The sequence below is a fragment of the Schistosoma mansoni genome, chromosome W, assembly GCF_000237925.1.
Source record: "Schistosoma mansoni strain Puerto Rico chromosome W, complete genome".
Lineage (NCBI taxonomy): Eukaryota > Metazoa > Platyhelminthes > Trematoda > Strigeidida > Schistosomatidae > Schistosoma > Schistosoma mansoni.
In genome coordinates, this window is record NC_031502.1 from 15,504,638 (window position 1) to 15,530,111 (window position 25,474).

General features: G+C 32.1%; 1 protein-coding gene across 1 annotated transcript; it reads right to left on the bottom strand.

Moving 5' to 3' along the window:
- Positions 1-4,595: 4,595 nt before the first annotated feature.
- On the bottom strand, positions 4,596-24,445 carry Smp_209040 (long-chain-fatty-acid--CoA ligase; the record flags this gene model as incomplete). Its single annotated transcript, XM_018788719.1, has 13 exons — positions 4,596-5,192; positions 5,953-6,279; positions 9,604-9,768; positions 10,925-11,075; positions 12,318-12,535; positions 15,694-15,762; positions 17,134-17,213; positions 17,623-17,674; positions 18,608-18,640; positions 20,034-20,203; positions 22,211-22,310; positions 23,422-23,522; positions 24,409-24,445. The coding sequence occupies 13 exons, from the start codon at positions 24,443-24,445 to the stop codon at positions 5,037-5,039; spliced, it is 1,659 nt and encodes a 552-aa protein (XP_018654234.1). The 3' UTR covers positions 4,596-5,036.
- Positions 24,446-25,474: the final 1,029 nt, after the last annotated feature.

The window sequence follows — 25,474 nt, forward strand, 5'->3', positions numbered from 1 at the left end:
GATTTCCGGTTGATTGTAGTTGGTGTGATGTAAACGAACTTCAAATAAACATCGGTAATACTGAATACCGAATATCAGGTAAAACAGGTTTCTAGTACATGTGGATAATTGTACGTCTAATAAATTGTCTAGACTTTATTGACCGATAATCAGCTGAAGTTTACGGGTTAGTAATGACTAACAAAGGTAGTTCAACAATGACTATTTCATATTTTAGCGAATAAAACTATGTTATTTAATAAAGACTTAGACAGCTTACGTAGGTCTATCAGTAGCTTACAATGTGGATAAATATGATTCAATGTTTAGTTTTTGTATTGAGCATTTTAAAAAGACATGCTTATAATTCCATTTATCGCCATACTAATTCATACGTTATATACCCCTCTAGTTTCTGAATAATTTGAAGTTTTTTCACGTGTACGTTTGGGAGTGTTACTGTTTTCATGTAAATACTGTTTGATTGGAGACTATTTAGGTAGGGTATTTAATTGTAGCCGAAAATGTACTGTTAGAAAAAATCCCACTCTATCAGCTACAACAGCACAAACATTGAAGTGATTATGTTTACTTATTTATATGTTTCATATTGGACGTTTTATTAATATGCAAAGAACTTTTTGTGACGACTCGAAGGTCATTGACCACATAAAAACTACAAACGTTTTCCCACTTTTCATCTAATCATCTTACTATTTGTTTATTTATCGACGATAATATTTTTTTCATTTGAAGACTTTCGTATAACTTTAAAAAAACTAATCACATTTACAACGTATATCAATAATTTATCCTTTAATATAAATACTACCCAGCTGAAATATTTGTTTGATATTATAACTTCAAACACGCCGATTAAGTAATCTAAACGGTTTTAACAATGAGGTGAAATTAACTTGAAACGAGTTTTTCCCAGATTTTCTACCTCATATTTTACCTGGTCAGATCAAAACATTGTACCATTCACTACACCCTATTATTATTATACTGTAATAACTCAAATTTCCCCGACCATTTTGACGTACACGTGGAATACAGCAAAAGGTTAGTAGAAATGAATTACTGAAGACTATTTAAGTACTTATCAGTTGATAGATATTTATCTTTGTCCCCTTGCATCGGTCATGGTAACCACTGATGACTACACAACTTTGTAGAATAAATAACATTTTGTTATAGTTCTCTTATGTGCTTTTTTGTAACAAAATCAGTGGTAAAATGGCAAGTAGAAACTATAATCTTAATACTCTCACTTAATAAAAATAATTCGCACTTCCCATTCTCAAGATTGCCAAATGGTTTGCTGTGTTGTATATATAAGATAAGATACAAGGTTTAAACTCAACATTCAACTATATGGTTTAAGTACTTTTCGATCAATATATAGATGGTAAAATATTCACAATTGGCTGATCAGTGCATTCACAGATTTATCAATAAGTTCAGGGTATAATGTAGTATGTTATTTTTGGAAGTAAGAAATTAGATTAACATGGTGCCGTGAGGTTTATTTAAATCCAACTCTAAATGATTTCCCATGTAGTTCCACGTAAATCTATGAAGCGAAACTTCCAAAATAGTACGTTTTTAACAAACAGAAAATTTATCATTCATTTCAATAATATTCACTTATACTGGAATATTTATTTATCCATAAATAGATCAGTTTGGACAACGTAATTATGCGATGTGAATAAATACTGGAAAAAACAGACAGTGGTATAATTACTTTTAAATTGCCGCATTCGTGTTCGTGAAAAGTAGAATGGCATGTAATAATCAACATGATAAATTTAAGGCGACTTTGTTGTCAGGCAATAGAAGTAATCATGTTTTTTTTCTTCATTATTTTCTATAAACAGCTATCAGGTGAAATCACAAATTTTCAACTTTGTAATTAACTTTCTATGTATGATAACGTGCCCAAGTATTGGTTTGTAACTATTGTTATTATTATGACTACTACTACTCAGTCAGTCAGTCAGCTACAACAACAACAACTACTACTACTACCACTATTACTAATTAATCTCCATTTTACAGTCTCAGGGCGGTGGAAATATATCATATTGTAATAAATTAGCTATTTAAATTCCCATTTCTATGATTCGATGTGAAAATATTCGGGAAAATTTATATATTATACACGCATCAAAACTAAACCAATCAAAATGGAATTCTCTTCCTAACACAAAGCATAATCGACACTAATATAAAGTAGATAATGTTAAACAATCGGTCAAAAAGTCACCGATATATATATTGTATATTTAGCCAGAGTGTATTTTGTATAATTTGTTTCATGTAAATTTTATCAATATGAAAATGAGTTTCTCATACAAATATGGATTTCAGTGCAGAGTTGATATCTTAACAATGTCAGTAAGCCGGTTTCAAATATTACCGCTTTTAGGAACCCGTGGAAAAATATCTTTAAACTCGTGTTTATTCTGTACGCATGAATTCGAAAATTTAAGCGAAATCCATGCTTGTTTGATCATAATTGTAAATCCAGCAAGCTTGAGATATTTCAAAACAATCAAGTGAGAAATGTAAGATTGAATGAAAATTTTATTAGAAAAATATATTACATACTGTATTCATAAGCTACCATCGATTACCAAATGTGTTATCTTGCATGAAAGTTGCGAAATGAAATGAGAAATAAAGCTATTGCCTAGAAATGAAGTACTGAAAATGAAATAAGTTGGTGAAGTTATTGATAGTTTATCTAATTTGTATGATTGAACTGGAGCTTTCAATTTGTCATGCAGATACTAGTAGTAGAATGTTTTGCATACAGTTTTAAATTGAAGGCAACTCTGGTTGTCTTTTAAGTGTAGTGGCAAGAATATGGTTGATAATAATTTTGTTGTACAAATATATTCATTTTTAACATAGTATCTTATCAGATGACTGCATTAATTCTGGATGCGCGTCATGAGTTAATGTCTTGAAATCATCTACATTTAAAATTAATTAATGTAAGATGACGTTTGTTATTAGGCTTTATTTAAGCAGAATAAATCAACTGGTTTGTCAGTAGAATTGAACGAGAACTTAATACGTATTCCTCACATGAACCCCAAATATAAATGTGTTTTCAAAAATAAGCAACACTAATTGTTGAAACTAAACAAACAGAATTGTCTCATCTGCAAGAAGATTAGGAATAACAGATGTTGTTTGCAATTTTTCTACTTAAATCAATTAGAATCGTCAATTCGCATTTAATTTAATATGATGAATACACTAGGAATGTTAAAAAAAACTTTCCGGAACTGAGACGCTTATAGCATATTAACTAGGAGATTCAGTCTTTGTCTAAGATAATATTAAAAGTAAACAATCCAGGAGAATTGTGATTGTTAATTCGAATCATGTAGAGAGTCTAAAGTAGCTGAGCTGGAGTCTTCAGGTTTCTAATTGGAATCAACATAAATAATAATGTATGATAGTATAGTTCACAGTGACTGAAACGAGTTCTCACTTTATTGTTTATTTCATATATTTACAATTCATCATGATCATTTGCCTTTCCATCTTTTATTACTTGTTACATTATTTTTGATACCACAGATAAATAGCCAGACTCCTCAGCCTAGCTGAGCTTTTTATGTTTGATAGACGTTACTACTTAGATAACGCTAATTTGTATGCTGGTCGGATAAATGATGTGTTTTGAACGAAAGGCTTTTTAGGTACTGATAGCACGGTGATAATTTCTTTCGCAAACTTGTATATACTAATATTTTCAGAAAACTCTTCTATTACCACTAGTCTGAAATTCAATGGCAAGCGATGCAAGAAAACAAAGATTTCATAGAGCTAGACTTATCAGTTGAAGAATAAAGAAATTCATCAAATAAACCTATCCAATTTTATTATTGTTGCATATGATATTCATTATGGTTTGATCTTATTCGGAACTGAATAGATATTCCATCCTAGTAAAATCTTAAGCAGTGGGTAGTTAAACCAAGGATCGAAGAGAGCACCTTGAGACTTCTCAGAGGATCCTGAACAGTGAGAGTAATGGATGCCCACTGATGAGGAGTCACAAAACAGAAGGAAGAAACTATTCAGCTTTCCCTGGCTTCTAATGGCACTCCAACTGAGATCAATCCATAAAGAATATGACTTACAGATTAACTTCAAAAAAATCCCTTCATGCTTACTACATGTATTGTAGTGTATGCTACTTACATCGACATACATTAGTAATATGTAACATCAGAGGTAGAATTCCTGAGAGTAGAAGGTTGAGAAGATTGAATAGAAGAGGATAGGAATGAAAACAAAGGGTGATTGTAATAACAACAGGAATGAAGGAATGATGAAGACTGTAAGAGACGATTGATGGAAGATGTGGAAATGAAGTATTCAATGTATGATTTTCATATTTTACCGAAGAACTCTTTAATTTTGCACTCAATAATTAGATGTTCCTCCCCACTAGATTTCTTCGTTCACTACTATACAAGTTCCCAAGATTGCTTCTTAACTAAGGGGAATTTTAGCAATAGAGAGATGTCGAGTTTTCTCAGCTTACAGTTGTGTCTTCAGACAAAGTAAAAATAACAAACGACAACTTTCTTAAGGGCATGATATTGGACAACAAATGTTACCAAATAATGAAACTAGATAAAAAGTAAGGAAAATGAAAAATCGTTTCTTCCATACAAGCCTACATGGGAAATAAAAAGGGAATAAAAAATACTTCAAAAAAATCAGAAAAATAATGTTATTTGAGTAAGAGAATTACAGAAGTCAGGAAATTTAATATTAGTTTATGCCATCATCATTATCGTCTAAAAGTTATTAATAGTTATATGAATACCGAACAGAATATTAGAGAAATAAATAAATGAACAAACAGAGCAGAGACCATCATAAAAACCAGAATGCAAGAAAAATAATGATATAGCTCGGTATTCTGAAAATAATCATATATCAAAAAGTTATGAAGTTATACAAGAAACATATGATGAATATAATAAAGTTCGTGTCAAGTATGCCAGTTTTGAATTCTCATTCTATTTATGATTTTCCGTAGACATAATTTCGTCACATAATCTGTTTATAATTTCGGAATATACCTTTCTGGCTTTGTATCGGGAAATCTTGAGTGTTGGAGTGAGCAACCCATTTTCTATTGTGAAAGTTTCATCAGTCAGATGGATTTTCTTCAACTAAAATCGTGTTTTTTCGGTACAAAATGAATATTGGCTTGTAAGATTCGGTATTAAACTAAGTTAAAAGAATGATCACCTAAAGGTACAATATGATTATGCATTTAGTAAAACATAATATTCATTTTAAGGCCAAAGATTTATGTAACTAATAGATATACGGGATTGCTTTTAATGAGTAACTGAGATTCTAACATGATAGGGAAAATGGAACAACGACTCGAAAACATTGAATTGCTTGAACAACTCAATTATTATTCATTGGTTTAAATTACAATGTATTTCATTTGAATGGCTGATGTATTACTTAACTACTGTGAGGTAGACGGAAGGACTATGCGTAATGCTAAGTTGATTTTCACTAACTTCTCTAACTAGCTCATTTAACTGTTCCATCTTTCTCCTATTTCCAGCCTAAAGACGAATCAGTGTATGTACCTTAAACATCGTCTTTTTTTCTAAAGGCATATATAGCGGTTTTGTTAAACTAAATAAATGCTGTGATTCTTAAATTTTTCTTGGCAGAGACTCTTTTACTTTTAACACACAAAAGTATGTGGGAAGATAAAAAACCTAAGAAGTTTGCACGTTCATGTCAAATAAACTCCACCTGATTTTACTGACTGTCATGATGCTAGATCTAAGGAAATAAACGTTTTCTACTGTATTCAATTTCAGATTTGAGAAATGGCTCGTAATCTACTATTAATAATGCTGATCATATTAACACTCTTCACATAATCTAACAAAAACAACTTACTTTTTCAAATCCTTTCAGAAATCTTTGATTGGCAATTTGATCCAAAACATTTAAATATTTTCGATGGATAATTTCATGTTGACATAAATCATGATCGGATAAATTAACCAATCCAGGGTCTGTCTTGCTAAGTGATTCACGTAATTCGTCGAAGTTTGGCACTATTATAGCTACAGGATAAGTGGATTTAGGATTGGCATCAATAAAAATTTGACTAATTAGACTACAACTTTGATAAAGTGCTTCCAGTCTTTCTGGCGCTACATATTCACCTTGAGCCAACTTGAAAATACTTTTAACTCGATCAACCAACATCAATGAACCTTCCTAGAGTGGATAAAATACAAAATGAAACATTACATAAAGTTCATAGTATGATTAGCAACATATTTTAATTACGATTACAAAAATTGTCAGTGATCACGATCGAAAGTTTCATGAAGCAAACTACATATTTATATGATCCTAGTTGTTACTTAATAACACTTTAAACATATGGAAAAATATTTATGAACCGACGAAATGGTTCATAGTGAGAAAATTATAAGATTCTGACAATGAAAGTTGGAAGACGATTTCATTTGCTCATACAATATACGAGAAATAAGGTAACATACATTATTACACTAACTTAACTATACTTCATTTTTAACTGGTAAATTACATGCCTTTAGGTGTAGTTCACTACAAGAAATCAAAGTAATAAATACTATCATAGTTAACGAGTCTAAGATTTTTACTACTGCTTTATTGTAAGATAATCGCGTCAAACCTAAGATGAAAAATTATCAAGAAAAACGAATCAGCTTTTGAGACGATGAGGAATTTCAGGAAATATTTCAACTAACTTTCAGGCCATTTAGAGGTTTATTTAATATCTAACCAAAAAATGAAAGCAGTGAAACATTGACCTGTCAGCTTTCAGGCGATAGTAATAAGTTTGCCAAGAATTTTAGATAAAATTACAGAGATTTAGTGTGATACGTTAAGAAGTAATAGTGAACAATAAAATATCATTTGGTCAGATTCTATAGTAAAAGTTTTCTTCTTATTTCATTATATCAATTGCTACTATTCGATCTCAAATAAACATTTTATTGTGTATATAATAAAATTGCCAGAAGATTATTGACTGATTTTGGAACATCCCGTGAGAATTCGCGGTGAGACTATGGTTCATGGGCGACCTTTGAGCAACGTTAAAATGACCTTGAGAATGTCCACCTACTTACTAGGGCTAAATGAGGATTAGCGTGAAGAATAAGGATTATGTTTACGATTGATGGTTATTGTTAGGAATTAGATTTATGGCTTTCATCAATAACTGACATCAGTTATAATGCCGAATTGCTATTTAGACAAATGTGTGAATGAATTTCGCGCAAAAATCCAAGACTTGTTATTCTAAATCTTATTGGTTCGTCCGTATATTATAGTCTCGCCGAATTCGCTATAGTTTCGAAGTGGAAATTAATGTGATCAATAGTACACGATTTAAAAATCACTTAACATCCAAGCACTACTAAAACTACTTTCACAAGTAATAAAATGTAGAAAATCTTCTTCATTGATGATCTCATTCGGACAAATTTTTACACTTACTGTAAAACTGGCAGCTCTGGAATAAGCAACTACTGCACAGAATTCATCACAGTAATCATCACGAAACAACCTCGTGCACACAAGCACAACTTCGTGCGACGAACCGGATATATATTGTTATTTATAAATTTTACCTAAACCACTGAATTATAATCTAGTCTTCTAAGTGTTTGGTGTTTCCCTACTGACCCAGCTTTCTGGAGTAAACTTTTCATGTGATCATCAGATTTTCACTGCTAAGGAGTTCAATATTAGGATGACCTAGCTGTCCTATATCTTGTTAGTGTTCGATGATTTAATCGATTTGTGAGGATCAAACACAAAAAGTAATCGATTTGTCAGTTTTGATTTTCGAATAACAAATCGGTCGTCCAAGTAAATGTTAATGACATGCAAACGTTCAAAAGTAGAGGATAAATTGGAATGAAAATGAATACATTTGAATTTTTACTAAATCTGATTTTTCGCAGTGTTAGCGGGATATAGATTGGCTATTTCTTAACCAATTAGAGCTAGTGGATACTTAGAGAAAATTATAATCTTCTTATGAAAAATTACAAACAGACTAACTTTTGTCTGATTATGATCTTACTTCGATCCAACATTATTTGGAACATAATTACGTTCCTGTTCAACCATGTTCTGATTTGGGGACTTATTGAGTAAAGCAGTGTCCAAGATTACTAAACTATAGAGAGTAGCTGGGTCGTAATAAGAGAAATCATAACATGGAATGATCGTTTTGATAGATTTGCTAAGAAAAAACATATCATACAGAAGTTAAAATGACTACTAGCATAAAAAAATGATATCCTTACTGAGGTCCATTCTCCTATATCTCCAGTATGTAACCAACCGTCTGAGTCAATTAGCAGTGCTGTATTTTGAGGATCTTTGTAATAGCCTTTGGTGCATCGCTTACCTTTCACACATATCTACAAAAAAAATACCCTAAACTTTGTTTATATTTAACATTTAACATTTATAATCAAAGCTACAATATGAACACTAATTTCAATCCTATCAACAAAATACCAGTAAATTTTTTTAAGTTGGGGAAGAAAGAGCAAATGAAAATGATTACTGAAAACAAAGAATGAAGCAATAGTTTCATACAAAACAACAAACGTTACACTTTAGCAAAGAATCAAAACACAGAGACAGATAACATGTTGATCAAGGAGATTTCATTGCATTTTACAAATATAGTTCAACGTGGATGTAGTGTTTAAAGGCCAGAGTAATCATATTCTAACAAAATAATCAAAGTTGTAGATCACCTAGGTCGAATGTTAATGGAAGAATTTCCACAAGCACTCAGCCAACAATTTTTATCATACTGCCTTAAAAGACAGATTGATGATTCTGTTTTCTGAAATTAAAGCAGAATGAACGCACAAATTTTATAAATCTCAGTACGTACATTGGTTGGAATGTCAATACATTTTCAAACTTCATATAATGACATCATTTCGACAATTCAAAATTGAGCCACTCAACATAGAAGATATAATTGTCCCTTCAGAGACTGAATGAAACATTGAGTATGTTTTCAAAATAGTTGTAACACTTCTTTGGATTTCATGGAAAATCGTGAAAAACTTCATCACACGAAGTGACAAAAATGAGAGACAGGCTCGCTTCTTCAATTTCATTTCATATTTCATGGTGAATCAACCAAATTTAAAAGATTCAGAAATCGAACACCAAACACCTTTTAATATTGATGTTCGATGAAATGTATTCATAAATACATACTGTGAATGTTCAACGTTGACTGTCGAGTAATAATACTTAAAATAGTTTAATGTTTCTGTGTTCAGCTTTCTAGATGTACACTAAAACGTTTCATATACAAAATAAACACTTACATATATCTAATCAACAGTTCATATATAAAGTATTACGTTTGTTTTACTGTATCCTGAATAATTCACCACAAACATTCTATAGTCAAAACTATATAAAGGTACATTTTTAATGAACGTTTACTTTATTAAAAAATGTACCACATAGGAAATTAAGTTATCAACAGACACGAAAGCTCACCTCTCCTCGATTATCTCTTTTGACAACAAGACCTAAATCTAATACGTCGGCCAATTTGACTTCTACACCATAAGCAACTGCACCCAAAGCACCAATGCGAAATTCTCCGACTAAAGATACCGTTACAACTCCCATAGTCTCTGTGCAACCAAAGCCTTCGACAATCTAAACATTTTAAAGATCAGTTTTAAAGTTACTAACAATTAAAAAATAAAACGTATCAAATGTGCCTGGAGACACTAAGTGACAATTCGGTAAATATGTATTCCACACTCACTTCATGTTATTTGATAAATTTTATTTATGCAACGATCGTTAAAAATGGTTTCATCTACCATTTAAACCTACTAAAGTGAATGCACTGTCATTGTTAAATATTTTTTCGACAATTACTAAAAATCCCTGATATATTCCTTATAACATACTGGATAGGTCCAAATATGCTATCAGTTAAACAATGGATTGATAATGAGAGTTTGTTACTATATTTTTTATATAAAATTTTAATAGCTACAAATATGTGAATCAATCTCCTTCACTATTTCTATTAAAAGATGATAAAATGAGATAAATGATAAGAGAAACTTGAATTACTAAGATGTGGAAGGGTTTTAAATTGAACGTAACTAAGAAATACGTGTTTATACTTGGAAATTTACATTGTAACTCATAAATGTCGAAGTTTTATTACCTGACGTTCATCATCTATCAGAAGATCTGTTATCAATATTTGACCAGATACTGATACCCATGAACTGTGACAACACTGAATTTTGCATATTATGTTGCGAATCACGTGTTTCGTAAACATTTTGCAACCATTTTTAAGAAAGTTTTTCGTTTATCAAAAATGTAAGGTGTAATATAATTTTTACTTGCCAACTTCAGTTGGTGCACTAACTAAAGTACTATTTAACATAGAACCTTACCAATATGATGCGATTTCATACAATAACAAGCGAAACGAAAAAAATATCTAGTTTTCAAAAGCAATAATTGCTTACTATTAATAATCAGTGCTTATCGACTACATTTATGATGTTCAAGTGAAGTCTAATGAATCCCATTCATTAATCAAACAGATAAATTGGTTATCTAAAAGTTAAGTAGTTATAAGGACCACATTTAATGATCTTCTACAAATTATACAGAACATTGAAAATAGCTTTAACGACTGCAGTGTGTGTGTGCAGCCTAAAAACTGTATAAACTTTATACCTTGTGGAGACTGTCAAAACTCGAAATACATTAACTGTTTCATATGTAAAAATACCAAAACAATACTAGTTTGAATGAATGTATATATACAGATTTGGCTTACAAGTCCATTAAATACAGCACGCATAAACTGTGTAATCTCGGGCATCAAAGGAGCACCGCCTGTTATTATTCCACAAATACGTCCACCAAGAGCTTGGCGAAGTTTTTTAAAGCAAAGAGTGTCCAAAAGACTTTGATGATTAAATTTCCCCCTAATGAAAAAGAAACTGAATCTTTTAATCCCGCTACTATTCACCAAGATAACTATAAACACAAATAATTCCACACTAAAATGCTATTATCAAATAGAAGAATCAAGGTAGCAATCAATATGTTCAAGTTACTGCACTTTACAAAGCTATGGAAAATTAGAGAAATGGAAGGATATTGTTAATATTGAGCTAGCAATCCTTATACGAAGCTGGACCACAGAGACAAATGAAAAATCACTGACAGATGAGAAAATCAAGCGTATTTAACAATTCGACTAGAAAGCATTCCGTTGAACACTTCTAGTTGCCTCATCAAACTAATAGAGCCAACTTGCTATTACTATTTCGATACAATGAAAGTATTTATTGCTAAACCACTTAAATCAAGATTTGAGAAAACCGATATTCACCAATGGCAATAAACTTGAATATGAGTAATCAGTTGAACCAGTGATAATAACGTTGAGGACAATATTATTTTGTACCGAATGCGATACGAGTATGTGTCTTACATAGGTTGACTTATTTTGGACTTGAATATATTCAATAACTATCCAATTTTCATATGACTCCCAAAAGTCATTAGATTTTCATGAATTTACTTAGTGCCAACTCCAAGATAAAAAACACAAAATAATAAATTCATCCACAAGGCTTTAAGTCATACTTGTTGAAAGCACAAACCAAAGGTGTAAACGAAGAACTTTTAAGCAGGTACATAACAGCACTACTAGAGTACATACTCAGAATACCTTAGCACGTAAGGATATAAACTATGGGATACAGTTGTTAGATATGAATATATTAAGCGTTAGGAATGTTTAAACTGTTGTTTCAATTAAGAGATAGATCATGTTTCACCAAATACAAAAATCATTAGGACGAGAAGGTTTTCTGTAAATACATAATGATGAAAAATTTGACTTGTGACACGGTGAGAAATCTATAAACACCTGATATGTACATTACTTAGGTCTCGAAGCAGAAGTATCCAAAGTTATGCCCATGTTTAACATCAAATGTACTACTAGACCTAATGCCTGGGTTTAGGTTACTGACAGTGAATATGACTTGTATTCGCCAAAAATCGTTCATATTAGAATCCAGCTAACTTTTGTCATGGGAGGTTCGCATTATAGAAAACTTTTTTCACTATTACAATAATATCGACTGCGCAACATGAACTAATATCAACTAATAATTTTTTAAACGCTACACAATTTACGACCAGAGAGTATTTACCGTTTTTGTTCACCAAGCTTTTGTTTTATCACATGATTAACCAAACGAGTTTTTAGAGCTGATCCTTCGATGGCTTCATAATACTTGGTATAAATACGGGATAAAACACGTGGAACAGTAGTTAATACAGTTGGCTTTAGACTTTCACAATCAGCGAGTAGTCCATCGACAGTACTTGTCAAGAACCCAATTTTAGCCCCTTCGAGAATGACAACAGACTATAAAACATTACGCATATGAAAAGATTAGTTACACTTTTAGACAAACGTGACTATAACAAGATCAATTATGTTAAGTATCGTACAATCCATAATTAAACCTAATATCAACTCTGTGAATGCGATGATACGAGTAATCTCTAATGTATTTTTGTTAGTAAATTGTTTAACACAGGATCCGGCATTAGTATTACAAGCTGAACAGAAACAATAGATAAACAGGCTAACTGGGAATAAACCTCAAAAACACAATTGTTATACCCAAATCCAATATTTAAAGAATCGTTTGGAGCAAAATCACCAATAATTATATGCATATAGCTTGTTTTACATCTTCCTTTCTAAGCTATATATTCTCGTGGTTTTTATATCCTTGAGGTATCCAAACTTAAGCAGTTGGTCATCCAAAACAATTGATCATGAGTCTTGACGTCAGACGTTTGCTAAAAGGAAAAGAGGAGTCAATTACTGTTCTATACATGGTTTACTCTATTAGGATCTGGAAGTTTATATCCGCCTATGTCTTCGAAATCTGGGTTTTACAACCATCTAACCCATATCATAGTTGTGAAGACAATTTCTGCAGTTCATAGATAACACTATATATACGGAACCAACGATGCTCTGTATATAGTGATTTTACTTAGTAAAGTCACCGAACCAAAGATGTTAGAATGAGGATTAATGATAGGTTAACAAATGGGTGTAGACCTGCATGAACCGATAGCTATCGCACGAGTCATTAAATATTCTTCACTAATATCAGTGATTATTATTACAGAAGAATCGGAATTCATAAATAAAACATATCAAGCTGTGATATTAATCCACAAAAATATTAAATGTAGACCGTTTGGTTTTTGTTCTGTGGTTTAAAATTATTGAGGATTGAAGGTCATATGCTCTAACCCATACGTGGTCGTAGGTGTGCATTTCTGAGAAGTATTAGTTTTTAAATGCTTCTTGAGCTGATTACAACTTGTAGAGAAAACCAATTTCGAAATATATAAGTTTCCTTACACAATACTATCGTAAACAATGATTGTTAGCCTAATCCGTCTCACGAACTACACTCCATGTAGTTAAGATTCACGAGAAAAAGTAAACCGATACCTGAAAATTTTGATTGATGCTTGTAATAACCTATGTGTAGATGAATGCATACTTTTTGTATTATACACAGTGTATAACTTATTATTCTTTGCTATCTATGTACTCCCCATTTTACTTTGTTCTTTTTATTACCTATTATTATCATTATTATAATTAATGACGACAGTGATGTCGTTTCAATTTGTTGATATTCTCTAGTTGTCCTGTTTTCACGTGTGAACACGTAACTTAACCTTAATGTTCTTTCTGTTCATCTGTCCAGTATGGAGAATATGATGGTAGTGATTATTATCTACATTCAACTATGCTAACTGCAAAAAGGGTTGAAAGTCGATGGTCAAAGAAAAGAAATCCTTGTTTGTATATCGACTACCAGCCTTGTAAAACAATATAATATAGCAAACTGCTAATTATGCTCATACAATATGAAGTCGCAGATTATCTAAACAAATGAGTTTAGTTGTGTCCATTCATTGATCTTACCAACTGCTTTCATCAACTTGCATAGCTGATTATTTGTTGTTATAAACCTGGACAATTAAGTCACATGAACATAGCTTTAAAGAATCGTTTCGCATAAAACGGTAGCCGACACCTACAAATCAGGAGGAGTGAATACAATAAGCGAACGAGTGTCATATATATTTTAAAAATAAGATGTTCAGTATTTGAATGATGATATTTATCAGAGCCATCGGATGGAAAACTTAATTATGCAATTATCCCAAAACAAATTGCTAAATATAGTCATTTTTAAAGGCACTGGGCGTTTATTGTGATTTTATGTCTTTCATTAAACTGCATGTTACATCTAAAAATTTTAACAAAGTTTGCTTAGATTTCTTATATTACCATAACGATTTGATTGCGCACTAGCGAGAAATTTGTGCTACTCAAAATTACGTATAGTTAAATTTTTAGAATGTATTTTTGTTAACATGATTGTAAGGCAGTATTATTTGAAGGAACGACACAACACTCATGATATCTTTTGGGATTTCGCTAAGTATTAGGTGGATTACGTAAAAGTGAATCGGGCTCAACGTTTGTATTTGTAGATGTGGAAAGTGATGGTCTAATATTTACAACAACTTGTTGCTCAATGACGATGAAATCCAATACACTGAAGCAAGCACAAAATCAGAGTATTTAATGAGATCACGTATCTTTTATTTATTACAAGCTAAAGAATACAGTGATATTAAAATTATTTCGATGAGTCTATATAACCAAGTATCTAGGGATTTTATCTAACAGTAATTTCAGATTCCTATCAAATACCTATATCTTTTCAAAGAATTGAAATCAGGATTATAATATCGAGTATGAACGATCAGTTTAGAATCAAATGGTTAAAAAGGACCAAAAAGGTATATGTAAATATTGCTTAAGTTTACTATTAGACTCAAAAATACCAAAGTTTCACGGTTATATCAGAGGATTTATAAACACTGATTGCTGATAGCACAAAATGATTTCTGTCAGAGTTTATCAAGATTTTGGAGCAAATATTTGAGGAAGAGAAAGGTAACTTGTGTAATGATTTTGTCAATCATGTAGAGGCCAGAAACGAAAAATATATAGAAAGAGCAAATCCGAAGAAGAAATAAAATTAAATCTAGTAAGAAAGTACAAACTGGATAAATCATAGGCATCAGTAAATACGCAGTGATCTACGACTACTATATACTGTACTCCATAAAGCTTATAACTATAAACAAAGATTTGACTGAACGTAAAAATCTTTGTTCAAGAAAATAAAAATGTTATAAAATTTTAATAAGACGAGTTTTCGGCCCGATCTAAATCTGAAGGATGTTTTGATACCAACCCTAATTAAGCAAATAATAAGGAGAATGACCGATACAAATACTCAAATAAATACATAGGCGTACATTACGCTGCAACTGTCGCGAATTTATCTTGATTGTACAAGTAACTTTTTGTGTATAAAAATTAGAGCACATAATAATAGTCATAGTGAACATTGTTTTGTAAACATAAGTAATCCACATTCAAGAATATACAAGTTATGATAAACTCACAGAGTTTACTTGCTCCATGATATGAGCAAATGGTAAATATGAAAGATGTGTTGATAATTTATTACAGCACTGAAGAAACAAAAATGCAAGTAAATGAGAATACAGTGAATTTCATACAACAAGCATAACTACAATTCAGAAAAAAGTACAGTGAGATTATGAATAATAATATGCCTATTTTTAATTTTCTTAAAAGCGACGTAAAACTATGGCAATTATTAAAATCTTTCTATACAGTACAGTAACATTATCTTCTTATCAAGTGGAGTGTTATGAAGCGGTTGAAATTTTGCTTACTCTCATCTTATTGTCTATAACTAACCACTGGTCTGAGCCATGTTGGTAGGTGCAGACTACTTGGTTGGGGTCCGCACGACTATCGTAACGAGTGTGTGTAAACTCTGGTTGACATGACCCAGAATCGATTACAATAGGGTAGGTGTATACACTCTTTGTCTTTCCTTAAACGGTGAGATTAAAATTACTTTATACCTTTATTTCTACGAACTAATTCTTTCTCCTTGTATCATATCCTTATATGAAATGTTTTTTTAATACCATTGAAGTAACTGCTTCTATGAATTTGGTGTTCATCTTGTTGTGCTTATGAGGCAACTTGGACCTATGCATATACGTGCCTCGTCCTACGTTGTAGCTGACTGACTGTCTATAACCAGTTGTACAGTAAGCATTCGATATACATCCTGTTAATCACGGAATATGGCAAACATTGATCCATTTTTCCCAATTAAGACAATCAAAAATCATTACTCTTCACATACAAATTAAGTCTGAATACGTATATATCTATAACTGACAAATGATTTACACTAAAATTAATACACATTTAGATAATCTACATTATCTCTAGTAACTCAACTGTTATTTGCAGGGATGATTGAGCTGAAACCCTAACAGCAATTAGATTGAATATTAAACCTTGGAACCGAGAAATAATTAATGTCAACTCGGAGACTTTTTTATCTTAGCTTAAATCACCACCCTAGTGCTAAAACGTTTTTACATGTGAGGAATGTAAAACTTATCTTGAATGAATGTGGATATAACATACATATAACTAAACAGAATCCCGCGAACATATGTATGTATGTCGCGACAATATACCTTTTTCATCCGCATATGCCTTAAATTAAAAGTTTTGCTCCATAACTCAACTGACACGATCTATAGTATACGTTCCACTATCAAAAAAGTATAAGTGTGGAAGAAAGGATTATTCATTGGCATAAAGTACTTGGTACTGGTTAAATCTAGTGAATTTCTCATTGTAACAAGAAATCAGTCAGTCATAACCCCGAAATTGATGAGATCATAAAGGAGTTACGAGGTTGTGTGGTTAGACCTGGTTGGCAAGATTTAGGGCAGTCGCTGTAAATAAATTTTCTGAGAGTAAACGATTGAAAATGCAACTTCACTAACCTTCTCTTCAGTATTTTCAATGATTCCAAAGACTGCATCGACAATTTGTTGGTGTTCGATCATCACACCTTTTGGTAAACCTACACATAATGCATGAGAAACCAGAGATCAGGGGATATTTATCAGACACCAAGAACCAAAAGAATTAACCAACCCCAAACTTTACATTCAACAAAATTTTGGAAGCCAAATTGCTTCACATAGCTTCAAAGGCATCATATTTTCGGTAAAAGCTAACTGATCAGAGTCCGTTTATCCGGAATAACAAAGAAGTTAAAGTTTCAACCTATCCTAGCGATTCAATGACTAGATTATTGCAATACAGATACATTATTTTCGGTTATCTCGAGCAAGCAAGAATGGAAATCAGTATGTTTTTTCAAGCACGATTTCCATAGATGAACAGAAAATTGTCTGTTCATAAAAACTACAAGAAACCTAATAAATCATAATGAAATGAAATAAAACGAGAAATAATTATGAGACCACCTGTGCTTCCGCTGGTAAAGCAGATCATATATAAATCGTCTGGTTTAGGATCCTAAACAAAGTTAAAAAATAAAAACTTAATTTACACATGACATATAACAATCATATAGAATAACAGTTTAAAGATTCCCATCATATTAATATAGAATAACATTTATTAACTGTGTGTTTGCCTATTATTAAATGCTGTAATACACTGCATGGGACCAATACCTTATAGTTTAAAACTATTTCAAGGCCAAAGGTGTATTCTAACGTCAATTATCAACTAATTATCTATGAAGGAGACTGTTACCCAGGTTGCTCTAACTAATAACTAAACACTTACAAAAGTGATACATTTGAGCTAAATGTTTTCGGATGGTTAAGTGGTCAATATTTTATTGATGTGTCACAGGAATGTGGATAATCCACGGATCTCTACAGGCTTACCTTGACTTTTTATATTTCGTCATTTATGCCCATACGTTTTGTGTTAACATTACTCTTGTTATTTGGTATTAAGACTATACAGTGGCCAGATATCGATGGAATCACGTTTGAATTATCAAACAATTCATATTCATATGAAATGAATCCAGATATTTCCTAAATTATTCTTGGAGAAGCATAAATGACTTTCATTCATTAATTTGTAATTTGATGAAGCGGATGATTTTTTAAGACTGTATAATGATATATTCGAAAAAAACATTAATTTTAGTTTACGCAACAAGTAGTCTTAGGAACAACCTAAGTGAACTCTATTAAAGGAAGGCAGTAGGCAAAGTAAAATCACAATTTCTCAGATCTGACTCTTTCCAGAATGAAAAAAGTAGCATAACTGAGAAATTCGACAACCAAGAAAAATCTCTTTACAGATGTTAAACTTCTACTCACCCGACAAGAGATTCGAATTTTATTAAATTTTATTAAATTTGATTTCATACGATGATGATACACAAAATGAAGGGTTTTAGTAGGACCGAGAAAACCTAAAACTTACGGTTTTTGGAATATGATATTTAAATCCAATAGCCTGAAATATAAAAAAACAGGTAGTATAACAAATGTAAATTATCGTGCTTATCTTGCCTTTCTCAGAAATCAATTATCACTTATGTAATAAATAACATAGGCTATGCAATGATTTGAATAGGCAGTTATGTTAACAACACTTTTACGCATCAATATCAATTCTGGAAACGTAGAGATCTGGGATACTGATCATATTGTTGAACTTAATAGACGGACGATAAGCATTTACCACTAGTAAATTCGACCTCAGTAATAACATTTGGTAAACTAAACGTTATTAATTTCCCAACATATACGATATCAAAATTTTATTATTACGTTTAGTAAACTTGTAGAAATTATCAAATAAATAGTTTACGAAGATTTGTTCACTCTTTTCGGAAATAATGCAGTAACCTAATGATATTATCAGATGATGGCCGATATGTTTTAAAATGACTGAAGTGGGAAATGTCTATTGCATTTGAACTTTATGGCCTAAATGTACAGTGCAATCTATGAGATTGATGTAGTGGGAACATGTGTGTTCACTGCCGAAAAAGTTCTGAACAAGGGTGAAACAGTTTTATGATACTCCGTAATATTTCGTTAATGTCAGTGTTTAATTCAAGAGTTTGTAATGCGCTTGTTGTTTTTGTGTGTTCACTAACCCGATGAAGTATGTAAAAACAGAAGCGATATACATTAAATGCTTATGTTATTTTAATTAGTGTTCAATAATTTAATGAACTTTGGATCGTACTTCAGTTTTCAGGCAAGATTAAAGCTGGGTTTTTCCAGAAGATAACAGGTGAAGATACTAGTTATAATTTGAACTTGAAAATAAGATACAGAATAGAAAACAACATAACATATAGAATACTGTTATCTGAATAAATAAAAAGTAAAAATTATACAAAGAATCAACGGAAGAATTCAATAGAACGTTCATTTTAAATGAATAGAGTTATAACCACAGGAAAGGAGATTGCATTTACAGAAGAAATTTCCATTAATGAAAATTATGTTAGCGGGTAACCACTACAGACAAATCAATCCTTAAGATTAGAATTATAATGATAAATATGTCAATACTTATTGGAGATATAGTTATGAAAAATTCTATTCAAATAGAAATTTAAATTTATTATCTACATTCACAGGCTTATTTGAGCTAATCTTTAGGAAGGAATAAATAAAGGAGTCTAAGAGCACTTATAATTATGCACAAATTAGCGATAGATTTTATCGAGATAAATTTCAATCTAACAAGTGCTTTCCAGACATTTTATTAGTTTTTTTTCACCGAATCTACGCGACATATCACGATATTGGTCAACTGAAATTCACAGCATAAAGTCACGTCTTTTCTGTGGTGAAATGTTCATAAGATAGAAATTCATAGAAACACTTACTAAAAATTCGTCGAATAAATAAATTTTCACATTTGATGAAAATCGGACCTTGGCTTCTGCGACTTTAGGACCATCATTTACTACAATCACTAAATTGATTAAGGAAGAGGATTTTTCTAATATATGGCAAATTTCTTCACCCGAGTCACATACAACAACACGTAGTTCAGCTGTAACGAATTGATAAGAAAGATGTATGGAAGACAAATGTTGAGATTAATATTTATTAGCAACTGAATACTTTAATCAGCAAAAACATCTCCATATTGAGTAACAAGACTGGGAAATAAGAAGGGCCAGAATCATATACCGATAAGCAATAAAGAATGAGATACAAGTAGGTTCAAAGTATCTTCACAGTACTAAAACCGAAATATGACGTTAGTCCTAGAAACAATTGACTTCTGACCCAAGCTAAGAAGAGAAATGCAAGATTTCACCCCATAGCGAGATCGGACAACCATTCCACCCAACGTCACTGTTGTACTGGAACAATAGAGAGAGATGGTTATTGTTCCCACTCTGCCTGAAGTGTTCCTTTACAGAGCCTTCAGTGTGTAAATGAATTTCTCATCCACATCCTACTTGAAGAGTCTCAAATTACAATCGTTTCCAACAAATCGAAAGTAATTATTATTGATCTCGAATAAATGTGACACCACTATAATACTTATTCAATGGTGGAGATGTCAATGGGTCTACGACTACAACGAAAACTAGCTTGATACTCGCAAGTCATTCTTTCGTGGGTTTATCACAATCTGCAGAGTATGAGGGAAGCTAGTACATCGGTAGCAGTCTAAAGTAGAGTCATCAGCTGATATTCGCAGCATAAAATATTCAGGTCCCCTTTTAAAAAATTTATATGACGTTCGCTTAATCCAAAGGTGATGGAGCACACAATTCCTCGAAATCTTCAAAACAACTTAGTCAGTTCTCCGATCAGAAGTTCGTTAACGCTCATAAAAAGACATGAGAGTATGTCACCAAGATCAGCAGCCATTTGGCCAGAAGAACAGGACAGTTTGATCGACACTTCTGTAGCAACAAGCTAGCTGAACTGTCCCTCGGAGTCCCACATACAATGCTCAAAGCACCTTTAGAGGCTACTAAATGGTGTTTCATCAATTTGACAGATTATTTTACTGACATCAGATCGCTTGCTGCCAGTGGCTCGGACGAGTTGAAATAACCTTTGGAAGTTACCAGATGCATCTGATTTTAACTCATTAGCAAACCCCAACTAACAGGTCTCTTGTTCTTTATTCAAACTTCTTAAATTTCTTAAGGATCAATAAGCAGACTGGCGTGCCTCAAGGAGTTAAAAGGAGTCTGCAGAGCTCGTTCTATTCCACTTGTTTATAAAAAAATATATTCGAAAACGTAGTTTGTTAATGAAGTATTGCAGAAAGTTGGTATATCAAAGTCTAAAAGTGATTACGAAGAATGAACCCGATTGTCTTCAACGTGTTTTTTGGCTAACGATGAAAAGCAATATAAGATATATTTTAAATATACGCACGTATACCATACAAACATCAAAAATCGCATACTAAAAGATTCATTAATGAGATTAAATGTCAGTTTATTGCATACATTAGGAATAATTATCTGTGATTTCAAAAATTGTCATACCACTTAAGAGGCTATTATCCAATTCGCTCAACTGACAAATAGAAATTAGAAATGTACTTCATGAATAAGAACTGAATTGTCTGAAAGTCAATCTAAGATACTCCCAGCGCGATTCTCATTTCGTAGATCAAGTGGTCTCCGTCTGATTATCGACATAATCGTTTGATTAGTAGTCGAATACAACTGACTAATGTAATTCATATGTACTATTTACATACGAATTATGCAGTTCAGAACAATATAAATACGGACTGAACGTTTCTAACTCACGTGTTTTTCATACGTAAGAACCAAAGCGAATACTAAACTTACTATTCATTTCAATAAAAAGAAAGATATTTAATTCCACACAAGCTTATCCATTAAGTAGGTGAATGACACAGTAGGATTGTGTTTTTTATATTGTGATATTTTAAACGCAATTCGTTAATGATAATAAATTTCGTATTCGGAAATCGTTTTTGATACTCCCAAAAGAATGTTAGTATATCCGATTAGTAAAGAGAATAAAAATAACATAAAATAGCTGACAGATGTCTTACTTAGCTTAAGGATATGTTCAATGGCTTCATCACCTAAAGTTGCATAGATAGGAACTATTGGAAAACCATAGGCTGCACAGGCGTGCTGCGCAATAAACCACTGTAAAAAAAAACAAAATTCAAACTAAATACTAAATAAAGTATAATTTTATCAAAGGGTTTTTGATAAATAGTCAATTCAAAAAGCTCATGATTGGTGCCGGAAGAAATGACTGAAGTTGAAACAATTTAACAGGTGAAAAAGAAACATAATATTTGCTATTAACACAGGGCGAGAAGGCTTATAGTTATGACAGATTTATACTTGTCTTAATATGAATTACTAAAATGACTATATTGTCTTTAAACTCTTGTTATGGCTTACTTAGAATCTAGTGTTATCAATAAGAATATATTTGTAGATAATAACTTCAACTCGTTATAAACATACAACTTGAAGTACTACAAAAATTCTACTTGAAATTGAAACAAACATATGATAATTTAATTCAGTTAATGAATTGATAAGAGTAATGAAACCTATCAAGGTACTTACCTAAAATGTAACTGTAAGGATGGCTCGTTGGTAAACTCTAGGAAGCCTTCAAGAAGCCCAGAAAGAGCCGAAGACATTCCATCTAATCACTGCTAGGGGAATATTCTAGAATGTCGACGTGTAGCTTCTCCATTGGATGGATGAGAATGACCCCCTATGTGCCTATTGGTTGTCCGAAATGATGATTTACTCTCAGTCAAAAACTATAAATACATGAGATTTCTGTACTATATTTTGACACTGTTTGGGGGGATAAAATTCCTACTTACTAGTCTTCTGTCTTCTCTCTTGCGACGTTGCGGGTTCGATCGTTCAAGTAGTCTAGTAGTACGCGGCATAGTGAGAATCAAAGCTCTAGATATAACGGCAACCATGAAGTGAATGTCTTTGAGATGTTATGAATAAAGAATTAGTTATTAAAAAATGTTCCAAAGTGTGTGGTCTGTTACCAGTATCCGTCAATCCATTATTCAACAGGTGTGTAGTCAGAACTGGGTTGTGTGAAAATACGCCAAACCATATCGCAGTTTATAAATATCAGTGATTAAGTTAAGCGTTTGATCTACTGTAGGAGACTCAACAAACACTCGACTTCAAAACCTTATTTAAATGCTTTCCATTGAATTATACAGACATGGATACATGTAAGTGTAAAAAGAGAAAAATATCAACTTGCCTCGGGTGAATTCCGACCACAAATACCAACACAATTATCACTCCATGGAATATGACAAGCAACTTTCACTAAAGCCGATCCAAATGCTTGTATTTTATCATCTACCTATGCGGACAACAGATTAGTCTTATTAATACATCTTACTTCTATATACGTTAACCAAGTATATTTTTCATTTTGACTAAAACGTCGTCCCAAACAGGGTTGAAAGCCTATTTAAAATAATAGAGGAATGAGTGCCCGATAAATCATTTCGTATTACATTCAAGGTGAAGTATCGAATTGAAAAATCATAGAAAGCTTTTACAATGGGCCTATTGCTTCTACCAATTACTTGCTGGCAGTTAAATACTACATTTAATTTACTAGGCTGAATGTTTCGGTAATAAACTTTTTCCTATTGCATAGTATGTGAAGCTGTTATTGAAACCAGAAAAATATCTGATGCACAATGTTTCAGATACTCTGAATTGGGAGTTTGGCGATAAAAGACATTTGTGAGATGGGAATTCGACAAACGTTCACATCAACTCAGGCAACTGAATTCGAAAAGATGGACTTATTTTTCAGGAGGGTGAGGTGATAGACTGAATGAGTTCACACAAATCACATGTCTGTGTTCAAATGCCACCTTTAGGCTGAAAGCTAAGTGATAGATGAGGCACGCTATTGGGTGAAGCCTATAATGTACATTGTCAAGGTCTAAATTTGTATGTTATTGTCTAGGTCTGGGAGATATATATATGTACCAAAGATTTGCGAACACTTGTTTTTGTTTCTCAATTACAGCTTCTCAATCGTTTTTAGTCCCCTCACTTCCTTAGCCTTTCATGAAACGTTTAGGAACCGTTTGTTTCCGTATCAGACAACTGCAGAAAGTAACAGAGGTCATAAATATTGATTGCATATATAACAAAAAGAAATATCTTGACAATATTAAGGCTTTGGGAGGTTCTTAATAAATCTCGTTTCCAATAAAAGACTTACGCGAAGTCTCCAAACCCTTTTCGAACAAACTCTTCATAGTGCGTACGTCAGAAAACTTTAGAGTGAACCGAGTTGTGAAAGGGGATTTACGAGCCCCTGTCTAGAAAAAAAATAGTTCGAACACTCATTAATTCTTTTTGATGTGAAGAAATTTCTACAATATACTTTTTGATTCATTAAATTTAAAGCAGTTTGGTCATTAATGTGGATGGATCATGTAAAAGCGAATCTGATAGCTTTACTGACAATCAACTGAGAGTTTCACCTTGGAATTTTCCAATAGGGACAGTCGAAAACTCAAGAAATTTTATCGGAACTTCAATTCAGTATAACCCAGAATCGCAATTGTAGACGATATAACGAGACTATTCAGACAAAAAAGATGTGAAAATAAAATTTTTAAAACCTCGAATAACAAGTGTTCCGACCAATATAGCTCGATAACTAGTTAAAGTAAACAAGCCCAACTAGTATATCAATGGTGTATCCATGACTCAAATAAAAGCGACAAGTGAACTTTATTTGTTTACCCTCCGTCACAGGAATAGAAGTCATATTATCCTAATAGCTTAAAAATTGTGTTGAAGGAATGGATCTGCCTCCCCACAAAACAAGTTAATGGATAGGTAATTTTAATAACCCTATACTTGGAAAATGATATTTTAACGCTTTTTAATAAACAAAACAAATTAATGACAAAAATAAGCTGTCCGGAAATTGTTAGTTCAATTGTTTAAATTTTTAGATTTCTGTTTATGCATCAAAACGGATAATCCCATTTATGAATGTCTGTCATTTCGCAAAAGACAAACAAGCTCCTACTTTTAATGAAAGAAATGGAAATGCATAATATTATTTACTAATAAATTTATATTGTTAGACCCTTCCTCAATGTAGAACCGCAGTTACCAGTCCCCATCATCAATTCAAAGTTGTCGAGAAAATTTCCAGAGGAACCTGTTGGGAAGTGAATAGAATATCGGCACTAAATCCTAAACAGTTATTATGCAGGTACTCATAAACAATGCAGGACCTGGCAAAGACATCTACAAGACCGTGTCTTCAT